Source organism: Seriola lalandi, unplaced genomic scaffold (genome assembly GCF_002814215.2).
Source record: "Seriola lalandi dorsalis isolate HSWRI2012SDOR001 ecotype SW California unplaced genomic scaffold, Sedor1 jcf7180002055008, whole genome shotgun sequence".
Taxonomy (NCBI): Eukaryota; Metazoa; Chordata; class Actinopteri; order Carangiformes; family Carangidae; genus Seriola; species Seriola lalandi.
The window spans coordinates 3,087,787-3,103,231 of NW_019525551.1; the positions used below are offsets into that span (position 1 = coordinate 3,087,787).

Sequence of the window (15,445 nt, forward strand, 5' to 3'; positions counted from 1 at the left end):
CTACAATGCAGATAATCAAAACAATGCAGGACCCACCTTATCATTCCAGTTAATACTTGTTCCTATCCAAAATATATATATGACTTACATATATACTGTCGCCTATTAAGTTGGAATGATTTTGTTTTCAGACACAATCCTCTGTTTATTCCTATTTAAATGCATCAGTAATCACTTGTGATTACACAATGTGCAATGATTACATTATGTGTCCCAATTACCCGGGTGAAATGAAATAAATCACATTGTCACAATCATTTCATGGAAAAAGGAAAAAAATATTTTATTCCAACTTTATGAGCAACAGTGTATAATATAATATAATATAATATAATATAATATAATATAATATACCACAAACCAAATGACACCTTCTCACATAATTTGAGACTTTTGGGGACCAGTAGGAATATTCATTAAAATCATGAATATGAGGAGCAAAATACATTTAGCAATTACTAATTTACAATAAAAGCATAAAAAATGCAATTTTCAAAACATATTAATTTATGCTTGTGCTGGCCTATAAAATTATCATGAAACAAATTTTCAGTGCTGGGCGGCTTGGCGTGCAGTGGTTAGCACTTTCGCCCCCCAAGCAAGAAGGTTTCGACCTGTCCAGAGTGTAACCGGCCCTCGCCGAATGTCAGCTGGGATTGGCTAGAGTTGTTTAATTGCAGAGAGGTTTTATTTCTGAGACATGAATGTGATATAAGTTATTATAGTGTTATTCTTATTCCTACAAATCCTCATCATTTGTACCGTAGCTGCGTATACAGTGATCTAATGTCACCATCTAATGTTGAACTGGTACTATTACAACAGCATTTCTCTTACAATGTGACCCTGCCTGTGTGTGTGTGTGTGTGTGTGTGTGTGTGTTATTGGTACTGCACTGTTACCCCTATGCTATGAGAAAAGTGACCTTTGCAACACGCTCCTCCTCACTTACTGAGTATACACATAAATACTTCGTGGTGGTGAAGTACTTTGTATGTTGTCCAATAATTAACTACAGGACTGATAAGGCAGGAGGAGAGAGAGACAGACAAAGAGAGAGTGGAAGAAAAAGGAGAGAGAGAAGGAAAGAAACACATAGAGAGATACAGAAGCAAAATCAGCAGAGAAAAAGGAAGGACGTTGACTCAGCAGAGGAACGCGAGAGAAGAGGAAGCTCTGACAGTACGAGTTTCTGCTGAGGTTCTCGTTTTGTTGTTTGTCTCTGAACGTGGTGAAATGTTCTCCATGGAAGACACACAGGTGGCCAGGACCATAGAGCTGAATGACGGCAGACAAATGCCAGTTCTGGGTCTGGGGACATGGAAGGTAGCCTCAACACTCACTCCTGTAACTGCTTTACACTGTAAAGAATCCATCCAGTTGTCATCAGTTTGTTTTCTTGCAAACTTTTTAAGAGTAATGCTGCACAGACATGTGTTTTAGCCTAGAGGCGTTGAAAATACTGGATTCTGATGGGCAGATTATTTGTCTTGATTATTATTTGTACCCTCCTCCAGGTCAAAGGGCAAGGGGCTGCTGTAGCCCACCTCCTTTATTAAAGGAATTTTGGGAAAGGAGTCGATTAGCTTAATGACCAGAAGCCTGGGGCAGCAGCTATAGCTTGGCTCTGCTTACTGTTAAAAGAAGAACCTATAGGTAACACATGTAATATGTTGTTTAATTCCTACAAAACCCAAAATGTGACTTCCTGGAGGCTTCCCTAGTTGCCTGGCAACTCCAGTACTGGCACGTAGCTTCCTGTGAAACCACAACCTTGTTAATTTTCTGTTTTTGTTTGGATTAAACAAACCCGATATAATTATTTATCTTATCGGCATGCCATTCAACTCTGGGCAGAGCCAGGTTAGCTGCCTCTAGTCTTTAAACTGAGGTCATTGACTTGTGGCTCTAGCGTCATTGATAATACATGAAAGTGGTATTGATTATTGATTAACCCAAACCTAACTTTAACCTAACTGAAAGTCTCTTAATTGATCAGATGAGGAAAACCTTGCTCAGAAACATAGTTCTGTAGTGCAATGCATTACACTTAGCTTTTTATATATTCAATTACTGCCAAAGAGTTCTTACTGGAACACAGGAAGTGTTCACATCACACCTGCTCTGAAGTACCTGCACTGACTTCCAGTATTAGGACAGATTTTACAGCCCTGTTACTTGTCTATAAATCTATAAACAGACTTTCTGACATGCAAAGGTATAAGAAAGAGCAGAGACACAAAGACTTCCTGTTGCTTGCTGTAACAAAAACCCTGCGACATAGTACTGTATTGATGAGGTGACCTTCTCTAACTGTCTGTGAGCTCATATCTCTTCCTGTGCTGCTATTTATAACGTTATTTATTGTATTTTTATGTTGTGTTTGATTTGCACTTGTGCACTCTCATTTCAGCACGTTAAACATGAAGCCACAGTCAGCAGCCGGTAAACTTAGCTTAGCACTGATGGCTCTGTAACAATATCTGCCTACCAACCCCCTTTAAAGTTTACTCATTATGTTATATCTTATTTGCTTGATCATGACAAACACAAATATAAATGTGACAATTTGTGCTTTCAAGGGTGGTTATGTCCCAAACTTCCTGGCAACCTTACTTTCAGACAGAGCCGCGCTACCTGTTGTCCCCTGTTTCCAGTCTTTATGGTAAACCAGCCTTAGCAGCTGCAGGCTCTGTAACTGTACACAATGTGTATGAGAGTTTTATTGATCTTCTCATCAATCGAAAGTGAATAACTGTTTCTAACCACACAACAAGAAGTTTGAGACATTAGTATAAGTACTGATATATTACATGGGGAATAGATCATTTCTGAGAAGACTGGCAGCCTTTACTAAACTCTATAATGCATTTCAGCTTGGAGTGATTCTCCCCAATGTTATGGAACAGCACAAAGAGAAGTGAAGCCTTTGGCGGTTTTTATTATGACCATAGAGTGAAAAGATTTTTCAATTGTTGTAGTACTTGTCGCAGCCCTCCTCTCTGCCCCGCGCCAAAGTCCAATGCGCAGTTGAGGCTGCCATTGCTGCTGGCTACCGCCACATAGACACCGCCTACTGCTACAACAATGAAGTGGATATTGGCAAGGCTCTGCGCTCCAAGATGCAGCAGGGCATCATCAGGCGCCAGGACATGTTCATTGTTAGTAAGGTGGGTGCTGGAGAGAACAGGTGTGATAGCAGGGCCAGGGTGCAATGTGATGATGATGATGATGATGATGATGTCCTTTTTGAACTGCAAAGAAAATCTTTTCATGCACATTTTGCTGCCTTTATATACTGTGGGCCATGATTTTATTTTATTTCTCAGTTTACCCTCCTGTTCTGTATATGTTCTTCACAGCTGTGGGGTACCCACCATGACTCAGAGGACATCCCTGTATGCCTGAACAAGTCCCTGCATGATCTCCAGTTGGACTACCTGGATCTCTACCTTGTGCATTTCCCTGTTGGCCTGAAGGTTGAGCATAACATCCTAAACAGTATGACAGAATTAAAATTGTACTACCCCTTATCCTACTCTGTCTGAGCTGGTTGAGGTCCAGGCTAGGAAAGACATCTTTGACTACAGCATTGTTTTTTTTGTTGTTTTTTTTTTTAAATAAATGTGTTAAAGCTGCATTAAATGATTCTTGACCATCAGAGGGCAGGAACCATCCAAACCAAACTGACAGAATAGACACAATGGCTTATCTCATTGTTATGGCTGATATGTTAGCGTGTGTTTCCAACCACCTAACAAATGTAACATTATAATAACTTAATAACTTCAATAATCTCACTGTATAAAGTAAGCAATATAGAACGAGAGGTCTTGAGCTGCTAGTTGGCAGCTTCGTCTGCTGTTTGATCAGATAATATACAGTGGGTTTATCGGAGCTCATCAGAGTTTGCTGAAAAGAGCTGCTGCTGAAAATAGAGTTAAAACATTTAATATTGGGTGTTAGTGGGAGTCAACCTTACAGTTTGTCACCATGAGCAACCTGTTCAGTCGTGCAGTGCAGGGTATATGCAGTTATACAGTGTATACCCACTGCAAGAGCATTTTTTCTCTTCGTACGGCGAAGACATGACCCGCCCTCCTCCCCTCTGATGGGCCAGTACTTGTTGCATTCATTGGTCCAGATAGGTTGGGTTTAATCATGAGGACTATTGATTAGGGTAAGAATATCAGGGGGAGCCAATCAGAGCCAGAGTATTATCCTTCCCTGGACGAGCCCCTAAAAATTGGGGCATAAATTAAGAGTATACCTTTTTATATACAGTTTATGGAATATACCCACTTTTTTAGGCACCACTACACAACTGAACGTGTTCAAATTACATGTCACTGTATTGATTCAACATCAAAAACATAATTTAATGCAGCTTAAGAGTCAGGAAGGACACATGCTGTATCTTTGCCTTTGTTTACCTTTAAATTCTTCCATAGAAAATGGGTGATGAGCTTTTCCCGAAAAAGGACGGACAGACACTGACCTCTGACATAGACTATGTAGATGTATGGAGGGTAAGAACACATGTACTCTCTCTGTTTGCATGAACACCGGTGTGTCTACCTGCTTTTAGATTTTTCTGTATTTAAGATCTGAATAGTTCATCCACTGTTGCCCAACTTCCACACTAGCTTAAAAATAGTTTAGTAGTTTACTAGTTTAAAATATACCATAATAATGAAAATAACTAGGAATATGTACTAAAATAGTAATAACAATGGTAAAAGCAAACAGAAAATATAGCTGCCAATGGCCATTCCAGGTTAAAGCTTTTTAGCCCTCAGTAGAAAGAAGCAGCTCAATCGTCTAAGATTAAAACCACGAGCAGCAATGAGCAGGTTTCAACCTTCACAAAGCCAAGCAAAGCCACTGCAGCTAGTTTCATTCAAGGAGTAAGACCAATCACACACTTGTTTCGTCAGCAATTATTGCGCACTCAAAGTTCTGCTGTTTTTCCCCCCTTCATCAGATGTGAATGAAACTAGTGGTGTATGTTCAGGAGACAGCGCAGGATGTCTCCAGTGAGTTTAATCAGGATTGCTCAAAGGCATCTTGTGTTATGAGCAAATATAAGAATGATAGGCCACGCCCACTTGTACCAACCAATATGGCACCTCAGATTTTGGTTAATACTTGTACCCAGAGCATGCACAGCTTAACTTGGAAAACTCTGTCCACTGGGTTTTGAGGCACACATTTTTGTTATTTGTGGCGCCCCCTATGGGTCAGGCTCAAAATGCTCTGATAGACTTATACCCAAACATGGCCTGAAGATATGTACCCTGATTTATGACGATTAGGTAAATTGTTAATGAATTTTGGGGATTTTCCTGCTAAGCCCCGCCCCCTTCGTGAAGTTTATTGTTCAGATTCTGGCACAGCGATTGTTTTTTCTTCTGTTAAAATAGCAGAAGTGATATGGACATGCCTTAAGTGCACTTCTAGTTGCCTCCTACGTAAACCAAATAAGCCTTTTGGAGTGGCTGGTAGATGTGTGTTTACTGTCACGTCCTGTTGCTGTGTTTGCAGGGGATGGAAGCTCTACAAGTTTCAGGGAAGGTGAAGAGCATTGGAGTATCCAACTTTAACATCCTGCAGCTGGAGAGGCTGCTTGCTCTGTGCAGGGTTCCCCCTGCTGTCAACCAGGTACTGAAAATTTAACTCCTTTATTGAACATTCAAAACATTCTTATTTCCCTCTATGAATGTATGAACCCATGTCGCTTACTTTCATTTACTGTGACAGTAAAAGGTGAGTGGTCTGGTGATGGTCTGCCTTATACACTCATCAAGCGCTTTATTACAAACACCTGCGCATTAAAGCAATTATCCAATCAGAGCAGTGTATAAAGTCCTGCAGATACAGGTGAAGAGCTTCAGTTCATGTTCACATCAAACATCAGAATGAGGAAAAACGTGACTCAGTGACTTTTGACTGCGACATGATTGTTGGTGTCAGACGCTGGTTTGAGTTTTTCTGGAGCTTTTGATCTCCACGACAGTCTCGAGAGTTTTTACTCTGAATGGAGCCAAAAACAAAAAGCTTCCAGTGAGCAGCAGCTCTGTGGAGGAAACACCTTGTTGGTGAGAGAGGTCAGAGGTCAGAGGAGAATGGACAGACCGGTTGGAGCTGACAGAAAGACTACGGTCACTAAGGCAACCACTCTTTACAACTGTGGTGAACAGAAAAGCTTCAGAGGGAACAACACCTCCAACCTACAACAGCAGAAGGTTCCACTTCCTGTCACCAAGAACAGAAACCTGAAGCTGCAGTGGACACACGCTCACCAACACTGGACAGGTGAAGACCTGGTCTGATGGATCTGGATTTGTCGGGTCAGAATCTGAATCCATGGACCAACCTGCCTTTTGTCAACAGTCCAGTCGGTCTGAGTGTCACAGTCTCTCTGAGTATTGTTGCTGACCATGTTCATCCCTTCATGGCCACAGAACCATCTGCTAATGTTTACTTCCAGCAGGATAATGCTCCATGTCACAAAGCTGAAGTCTCAAACATGGAGCAGAGTCAGAGGAAAGTTTCAACATCTTGATGAATCCTTTACATGAGGATTTTTTTTTGTATTAAGGGGTGATATTCCCACATAGTAATTGCATTACATCATATGATGGTACAAATATCATATCACCGGTTTACCCCATAAGAAACTACATGTGATGTTGAGTCACAGGTCATGTTTTTGTGTCCATTGTTCAGGCCTTCAGCATTGATGCTCACTTTTTATATCATCCATAGGTGGAGCTACATCCATACCTAGTCCAGACAGACATGATAGAGTTCTGCAGGTCCAAGAACATCGCCCTGACTGCCTACAGCCCCTTTGGCTCACCTGAGCGACCCCCGCAGCTGTAAGACGCACAGCATCACTCACACACTCTACTGGCTCACACTGATGGTTAAAAATGAATCAAGCCTCAAAAGCTCCGTCACCACAAGTCTTTAAACGAGTGTGTAGGACAGACGCTAGGTTTGACTTGAATGACATGTGACCTGAGAGAGCGAGCTGATGGGTAGGGGTCGGGTAGATCAGTTAAATAGTGAGAATTTTGAACTGGATTCTACATGTAGCAGGGACCCAGTGAAGGGAAGTGAGTGTGGGAGTGATAGGAGACCATCTATTTGACCTAGGCATTCTGGATTGTTAGTAAAAGGGGTTTTATTTCACCCTAAAACATATTAAAAATACAAGTGAAAATAAGGAGATGTGGTAAATAACTGAGCCTCAGGTCAACCAAATGCAGACTCAGAAAAATACTGCTAACAAAACAGAACCTTCAGAACCCTCAGCCTCTTTTAGCCAAACCAGGAAGGTTAAAGTGAAAGCAAATAAAACTAACAGGCTGGTGTAATGCTGTGGGAGAGTATGTGAAACCGTAAACCTGTCTTTGACTTTGTATGTTGTGTGTGGTGAGACTGCATGAATGTTCCCATATTTCTATTTCAATTGCGTGGCTGTGGATACGGCCATCGCAGGGTCAATAGATCTCATGACACCCTGCATCATTTTTCATGCTATAGGATTTATTCTCTCATCTGATCTACAACCCCTGGAGCTTGAGTTCAGCAATAAGTAGTCTCATGGAAGATCAGCACGTGACTCTAGACGAGTTGTGTATCTTTGACGTAGACTGAAGTAGGATGCAGTAACAGTATGACAGTATATGAGTGAGATAGAAACGTGCCCACCCATTTTCATCTTGTCCGACTCAGGATCAGAGGAGACACTGATCCACATAAGCTCCTGGAGGACCCAGTCGTTGCAGATGTAGCCAAAAAGCACAGACGCAGCTCAGCACAGGTCGGTTTTCAGTGTCTGCACTGTATCATGCATGTGTACCTGTGTACTGCATTGTCAGTAACAGTGCTGTTCTCCCAGGTATTGCTGAGGTACCATGTGCAGCAGGGCATTGCGGTCATCCCTAAGAGTGACAAGCCTCATCACATTCTTGAAAACACAAAGGTAAAAACTCTCTCTCTCTCTGTCTCTCACAGTTCCTGTTTCTTTTGTTCCATTTCTGCCCCGGCTCCTGCCACTCTCCATCCTCAGACCCCTGCTTGTCCCAGTCAGCTCAACCTCAACCTCCTCCTGCTCGCTGCCAGATCGTAGCACGTTTCAATGTTTTGTCCTTTGAGTTGTTCATGCTGTGGACTCCCATTCCTGCCACCTCTCCTGTTGCTCACCTGTTGGTCTGTGAGCCTTGGCCATTGTCTTTTCACAGCACCTGCCTGTCTGCATTTGGATGATACAGAGACCTCAATCTCTGCTTTGAAAGAATACACAACACCACACCACTTGGTGATAAGTGAAGATATTTATTTAAAACCTAATCTCTATAAGCAGCTGAATAAATGAGGCATTAATAATGAACACATGACAATGAGGTCACAATCAAACATATGGATGAAGTTGATCTTTGAATGACAAAATGAACTCTACTTTGTTTAGCAATAGTAAACTGAGGTGTGTTACCAGAGGATGGTGGGAGGGAGAATCTACTTCCCCAAGGGGATAAATAAAGTATCTATCTATCTATCTATCTATCTATCTATCTATCTATCTATCTATCTATATATCTATCTATCTATCTATATCTATCTATCTATCTATCTATCTATCCATCCATCCAATCCCCCCATTTCTCCTGGTGGACAGTGAATGACCATAGACTTTTACCGGAAGAGTCACCATAGAATATTTGTGAATGAAATGAAGAAGTAGCAGTTATTTTACAACTGCAGTCTCCACACACGCTGTCAGTGCTCTGCTTATGCTTTCTGCCTCACCACTCTGCTGTTAGTTGCATCTCTGGGTGCCACCACTCATCTCCACCCCAGCACCCACCTGTCGGCTCTGAGTCTACATCCATCCCCCTGTACGTAGCGCTGAGCTTGGTGTTTTGCTTGTGTGGGTGTGACAATATCAGAGCCCAAACACCAAAAAATCTATTCTATAGTCACATAATAATTTAACTACATGAGTCTACTGACTGAAATATACAAATGAATATATCAAAACCACTCTCTCTCCTCATGTTGGATAATGTCAGTTTTGTTATCACTCATTACAAAGTGTTGGAGCAGTGATATATTGGATGATGTGTGATGTCAGATTTCACCTCTTCTAATTCAGTTGACCAAAAGGGGCAATGAGTCCATTTCACCTCAGAAGAGCTGCTTTCACAGTTGTACTACAGCGATAATAAAACACCACTGTCCATAATGCTCTTGTCAAACTGTGTCAATGCTGCTGCAGATCTTTGACTTCAGTCTGTCTGAAGAGGACATGAGAGCACTGCGAGGACTGGACCGAGGCTGGAAGGCCTGCACTGAAGATGAGTGAGTAAACGCAACAGACAAACGTGAGCGACGGTCGACAGCGAGGTGCAACTATTTTCACTCACTCAAGTCTTTGTTTTGTTCGTCAGTGTCAAGTCTCATCCCTACTACCCCTTTGTCTGAGGCTGTCAGGAGAGTGGACTCAGACCAGCTACATGCAGTCTACCTTCAGTATCACACTGTTAATAATCAGTGACTTGTTTACCTAATGATGATGAAATGTGAAGTGAAGACAAATCAGGGCATTGAAAAGCTCTTTTCTATTTTGGTGAAAACTGCAATGTTTTTTATGTTTTCCTCTGATGAATAAAGTCATGAATGTTTCTTTTCACAATCTGTAGATTATTTTTATTTAGCAAGTTATTACTAAAGACAATACTGAGCATATCACTTCATTAAAAAAAGTGTGGTCTCGCCTTATTTGGATGGTCCACTTACAGAGTTTAGAGTATTTTTAACATTTCACAAATATGTTGAACTTTCTAATATTCAACAATGTAAATAGAAACATTCAACCAAGGATTAGTAAACCGTTAGTTAGGTATGTTACAAAGACTCTGTAAACTGTCTGGAGGAAGCCAGGCACCTCCCAACACCATCCTAGAAGACTTGAGGCTGTAATCACTGCCAAAGGTGCTTTAACTAAACCCAGTAAAGTGTCTGAAAACTTATGTCTGTGTGATATTTTTCTTTTTAATAAATTTGCAAAAATGTTCACTCTGTCATTATGGGATCTTGAGTTAAGGTTTGCTATGCCCCGACCTCTTAGTTACCGTTTCTGGTTGGCAACTGTCATTTTGTCACATGCTGCCACTGTCAGATCTCATCATCTGTAGATAGCTAGCTAATTAAACTCCATGAGTTGGTTGACTTTTTTCTGCTTCTAGCTAACTGAGGGCTGAGCTGAGGCTACAGCTGCTGATCCAGGAGACAATGGAATAGAACATTGTTCTTGTTTTGCAGTGTGTAGCTGGTTAGTTCCTCGTTACAGCTGCTAAGCTACATTTGGACAATCGCTATTCAGGTTGATTAGGAAACTGCAGCTGCTGCACAGAGCTGGGGCACATCTCTCCACATCTGAAACATCACAGTCTGCATTTCATTCTATTATTTGCAGCTTTTTTTTTTTTGATAACTGATTCTAGACAAAAAAACTATTTTAATAGGTAATAATATAAGGGCAAACAAAGGGAAAACATTCCACTCAAATATCAAGATGTCTGCTGACCACTGTAGTAAAAGAGTTGTTGCTTGCTGCCATGCTGTCATTTTACAATGAAGACACTGAAGTGAACTTGGGTTTTTCTTCTTTCTTTTAACAGCTCTAAACAATCAGCATTATACAAAGGGATTCACCAGTTTTAAGTCAGCCTTCCCTTCCTGGTGGCCTTCTGGTTTACAGGGTGCAGATTTGTCCACAGCGCAGTCTGGAGTGTGAGAGTACAATCGCAACCCCCCCCACCCTTAAACACATCTCGCAGGTTTACACTTAATGTGAACCCACCATCCAGTCTCTTGAGTTTCTACAAGCTCCTGACTTTAAATAGACAGACAGGTGCCTGAATACTGTTATGTCAACCACAGACACAGAAATGACACACACTGTCCAACATGTGATGTAGTATTTGTTAACACACATTTATCAGGTATTTACCAAAGGAACTTTCATTTTTAATTCAGTGGTTAGCATTATTGCTCTTCCTCTCTATTATTGTGAAGTTGCAGGAAAATGACTCTGACACTTGTGTGGGGGACGTAACAAAATGTTTGTCTCTTGTTAGAAGAGTCTGAGGCTCTAGTTCAGTCGTTCAGGACAGAGGGACGCTCCTTCATGACTGTTGTTACATGGGGTGTGATCTTCCTTTCTTTCTTTGTCCCACCTTCTTCTTCTCTGGAGAGGGTGATGACGCTGAGGGCTTTACAGTGCACACGCATGCTGAAGCCCCTGCGATACGTTTTGGCAAGTCAGGCCCTCTGGACCAAGAACCTTTGTTGGGGTCGTACACCTGCGTGGCTCTGGAGAAGGCCATGTTCTCCCAGCTGTAGCCCCCGAGCACGTAGATCTTCCCTGCCCAGACCGCAAGCCCCGCCTCGCTGTTGGGCAGCAGCAGCGCCGCCACCCGGGTCCACTGGCTGCTGTGTGGTTCGTAGGACTCGACCTGCAGGATGTCGAAGCGCTCGGTGGTGTCCTCGTGGTCGTCGCTGCCCCCAATGGCGTAGATGAGGTGGTTGAGGGAGGCCATGCAGTGCCAGCCTCGGGCCAGAGACATGGCCTGGCGCTCCACCCATACATCCCCGTCCCGTAACGGATCATAACTGAGAACATCTCGGCGGTATGGGCCGATCTGGTAGTCATGGCCACCTGAGATGTAGACCTCACCATGGTGGACCGTCCCTGCATGGCCGTAAGTAAACCTAGAAAAGACAGAATTCAAAAAGCCAAATATAGGACCATTAAAAAATCTTTTGACCTGCATGTATCTGCATGTAGTCCCAGAGGAAATATTTACTAAATGAAAACGGTTTGTCATTCATACAGGACACCTCTGATCAGGATCAGCTCATTTTGTCTCTAACCTGTACTTCCTCAGGACCAGGTCAACTAAGACACAAATTAAAAAAAAATAATCAAAAACTAAAATCTCTCATTTAGAAACGTATTCAGACCATTTGCTGTTTCCCACCAACCTGTAGTCAGGTGGTTCAAAATTCCTCCTGGACATTCCAAAGGAGGTTTTACAGAATCAGATTTGGGATCTGATTCTATAAAATCATAATGATTTAATACAATAAAATGATCTGATTCCATAAGGTTTGACCAGTTATTAAATTCAAGGGTTCACTTATTTTGTCCGCCAGCACTGTGAACGTTTAATGGTTGTTTTTTTAATGTGTTTTGTTAGTGTAAGCACATTGTGTTGTTTATAATTTTGACTTAGATGAAAATCAGATCATCACAAAGAAAAGAGAACAGTGAGAAAGAGAATTACAAGACAATTTCAAAAGGACTAAAGGGATATACAGTAGGTCGCCCAATTGCTGTTACTACCGATTTGATTTTAGTTTGTACGAGTGCATGTGTGTGTGTGTGAGTGTGAGTGTGTGTGTGTGTGAGTGTGGATAGATGTACATGTAAGGTCGAGGGAGAATAAGAAAAGTATTGGGGAAGGAGAAATTAATAAATAAATACACTATTAACTTGTACTTTTGCAACTACAAATATTACAAGTAAGGCAAAGCAGCATTATACATTTATTAAAAAACAAATAAATAAATAAATGTATGTATGAAATTTCATGGCGTCCTTCAGCAGCTTCCTCCTGAAACAGCAGAGCCAGTAGAAACTTGTGTTCCTACCTGGGAAGTCCTGCCACGTAGGACCAGCAGTCCTCGGCGGGGCAATAAACCTCCACAGAGGACAAAGCTCCAGTGTCGTTCCTCCCACCCACGGCGATCAGACACTCTCCCACTGCCCCCAGGTAAAAATCCACTCGCCGCTGGTTCATTGGAGCACCCTGGAAAATCATCATAGTGTCACTGCGTCTGGGGTTTTTATCTTCTCTGACACTTCCTGAAACGACCTGCTCCGCTGAATGTTCTGACAATGTTAGAGCTTGAGCACATGTTCTGTGTGTGATATTTACACTTCATTTACAAAATGACAGTATGCGATAGGGAGAGTGGAACTGGCTGTGTGGTACAGTACCCTGGTCCACTGGTTGTGGCGGGGGTCGTATCTGTACAGCAGGTTACAGGCAGCGTCTCCGCCGTTGTCCCTGGACGAGCTGCCGCCCGCAGCGAAGATAAAGCCCCCCAGTACCGCCAGGCAGTGGTGGCTCCGCTGGGCCGGCAGCTCCGTCTCCACCTCCCAGCTTCCTGTTTCTCCGTCCAGCCGACAAACATTGGCGCTCAGCTCCTCCCCAAATTCCGATACCTCAAGAGGTAAGGACAGGAAATGAATGAGTTTCCCGCTCCAGCTGATGTGAAAGAGTTTATTGTATCTGAAGAAAGTTGTAGTTGTTAAAAAAATCTCACTTTTTACAGTTTTGTTACAACATAAAGGTTTTCAGCAATCAGCAAAAAGTTCAAATCAAGTCCAAAGAAATTCCAAGTCCAATATAACAGAAAGTCACAAGTGTCACCATAATAATAATGATGATAATAATTATATTATACTCTTCAAAACACAGTTACAAAGTACTTTACAATAAACAGCAGAGCACACATGACAACGGAACAAGTTTGAAACAGAGATGGAAACGTGGCCCATTAAGACAAATGATAACCAGCAGTCGCTTCAAGCTGCTGCTAACATCCCGATTTTATAACCACAATGTCGTCTGACAACATCACCAAACCACTGTGCAGTGCATGTCCCAAAGTCTGACCCCTCAGACCAGCAGCTCACACCTGGTTATGTGTTCATCATGTTTTTCACTAAGACCAGTTAAAAAAAAAAAAAAACCATCAAAGTGATCTCATGACCCATCTGTACCTCTCCTCCAATCAGCAGCAGCTGCTCCACTCCTCCCCTCAGCATGGTGCGTCCTGTCTGCAGGAGCGGCTGTGCGCTGGCACTGGTGTGGTACTCAAGAGCTTCCTCCACCAGGGCCTCACAGCCGGCCTCCTCTGGCAGCAGGGCCCGCACCGCAGGAAGCGCCTGGCCCACTAGGTCCGCCGGCGGCATCAGAGGGAAGCGAATGTGCGAGAGGAGCTGTCTGGCGTGGGCCGTCCGCTCGGGCGTCTGGCTGAGCCACTGCATGGTGGCCTGGAAAAGTGCCTGCTCGCTCTCATGCTGAACCTGATGATGAGGAGAGGAGCTCTGAGGCTTCCTATGATCTTTTCCCCACAAACATAACGGTTCATGTTGCGTCATGGTCGGAGCGTCTTTTCCAAACCGAAGAATACTCTTTCTCAACACATTAAATACCTGGAGTACTTACCTGGCCACTAGAGAGGTAGGAGGAGAGTTTGTGTAAAGGAATGTTGTGAAGAAAATCTGTGGTGAACGAGAGTGCGGCGAAGCGTGTGAGGATGAAGTGGTCGATGAAGGCGTCCAGTCGCTCAAGGCTGTAGAGCAGAGCTAGTTCCTGCAGGTACAGGTAGTTGTCTTCACTCACCTCCCGCTCCAGGTACTGGCAGCAGAAATCCACCACTTGCCACACCTGCACACAACAGCCCAGTACTTCATACATACGTATAGTGCCAAAGGAAAGTGCTTCTGCATGGAGCGTACATTTAAACGGGTACTGGATTGTTTCGGTGGGTGTTTTTTTTTTCTGCTGGCACTGTGCACAGCGACACATCGCTCTGCTAGTGGCTCCTGGCCGCCTCTCCTAACTGGCGGCGCGCTGGTCTGAATCTACTGCAGGTAACACACTGACTTTGCATGAATACCTCACACAACCCCACGTCAAGTAACCTGAACTATCCCTTTAACATCATGTGTAGAGAAAGTACCACGTTTCTTACCTGTAGAAGGTGGGCAGCTTCCAACACATAGTCAATGTTTCCTCCATCCAATGGCAGCTCTCCACTGTACAAGAAGTCCACCACAGCCTTCAGACCGATGTAGGACATCCCAACCAGCTCCACCTGTAGACGGAAACGGAGACTCATATGTGCAAATGCCTGTCCTCTCCATCCGAGTCATCTTAATTACTTCACTAACAACTGCAATTATTACAAAAATAATTGAGTGACACCGAATGAGGAAGGAAGACAAAAGAACTCAAACTGATCAAGGGACACAATTCCCTGATGTTTCCAGTCTAGAACATTTTCTTAGCAGCTTCCTGTGTACCTCCTGCTGGCGCTCCTCCCTCATGCCCAAGGTGAACATAGCGTGGAAGTACGGGCTGGAGATGGCCAGCAGGGCTCGGTGGGCGGGGACCCGCAGCTCATTGGCCACCAGCACCACATCACAGAACTGGCTGTGCTGCCGCTGCTCGTTGAGGCCCTGCAACACCTCCGCAGCTTGGTCCGCCCATCGGAACACCTGCCAACACCAGAGCACAACACACTGACGACAGGTTTGTTTACTCTCTCCCAAGGGTGGGGGGGGGGGGGGGGGGGC

At 43.3% G+C, this 15,445-nt stretch overlaps 2 protein-coding genes across 2 annotated transcripts in view; one reads left to right on the plus strand and one right to left on the minus strand.

Moving 5' to 3' along the window:
- Positions 1-992: 992 nt before the first annotated feature.
- LOC111647757 (aldo-keto reductase family 1 member B1) lies at positions 993-10,040 on the plus strand. The gene is made up of 10 exons (XM_023397415.2): positions 993-1,326; positions 2,982-3,170; positions 3,363-3,479; positions 4,452-4,529; positions 5,545-5,661; positions 6,769-6,881; positions 7,744-7,831; positions 7,910-7,993; positions 9,287-9,369; positions 9,459-10,040. Exons 1-10 carry the CDS (start codon positions 1,237-1,239, stop codon positions 9,490-9,492), a joined length of 993 nt encoding a protein of 330 aa, XP_023253183.1. The 5' UTR covers positions 993-1,236; the 3' UTR covers positions 9,493-10,040.
- Positions 10,041-10,664: 624 nt separating this feature from the next.
- klhl36 (kelch-like family member 36) overlaps positions 10,665-15,445 on the minus strand; it is a 7,015-nt gene continuing 2,234 nt past the window's right edge. Inside the window, exons 3-9 of the mRNA XM_023397414.2 lie at positions 15,173-15,367; positions 14,842-14,964; positions 14,313-14,534; positions 13,865-14,170; positions 13,076-13,303; positions 12,727-12,884; positions 10,665-11,784 (exon numbers count right to left, since the gene is read on the minus strand). Of these exons, the coding sequence (XP_023253182.1) occupies positions 11,211-11,784; positions 12,727-12,884; positions 13,076-13,303; positions 13,865-14,170; positions 14,313-14,534; positions 14,842-14,964; positions 15,173-15,367 (1,806 nt within the window). The 3' untranslated portion in view covers positions 10,665-11,210. The remainder of the gene's footprint in view (positions 11,785-12,726; positions 12,885-13,075; positions 13,304-13,864; positions 14,171-14,312; positions 14,535-14,841; positions 14,965-15,172; positions 15,368-15,445) is intronic.

Excerpts from the sequence above, each read along its gene's own strand:
- LOC111647757 (XM_023397415.2), top strand. The coding sequence starts at position 1,237 with ATGTTCTCCATGGAAGACACACAGGTGGCCAGGACCATAGAGCTGAAT. Across the intron at positions 7,832-7,909 it reads ACAGACGCAGCTCAGCACAG|GTATTGCTGAGGTACCATGT; the intron begins GTCGGTTTTCAG and ends CTGTTCTCCCAG. Across the intron at positions 7,994-9,286 it reads ACATTCTTGAAAACACAAAG|ATCTTTGACTTCAGTCTGTC; the intron begins GTAAAAACTCTC and ends ATGCTGCTGCAG.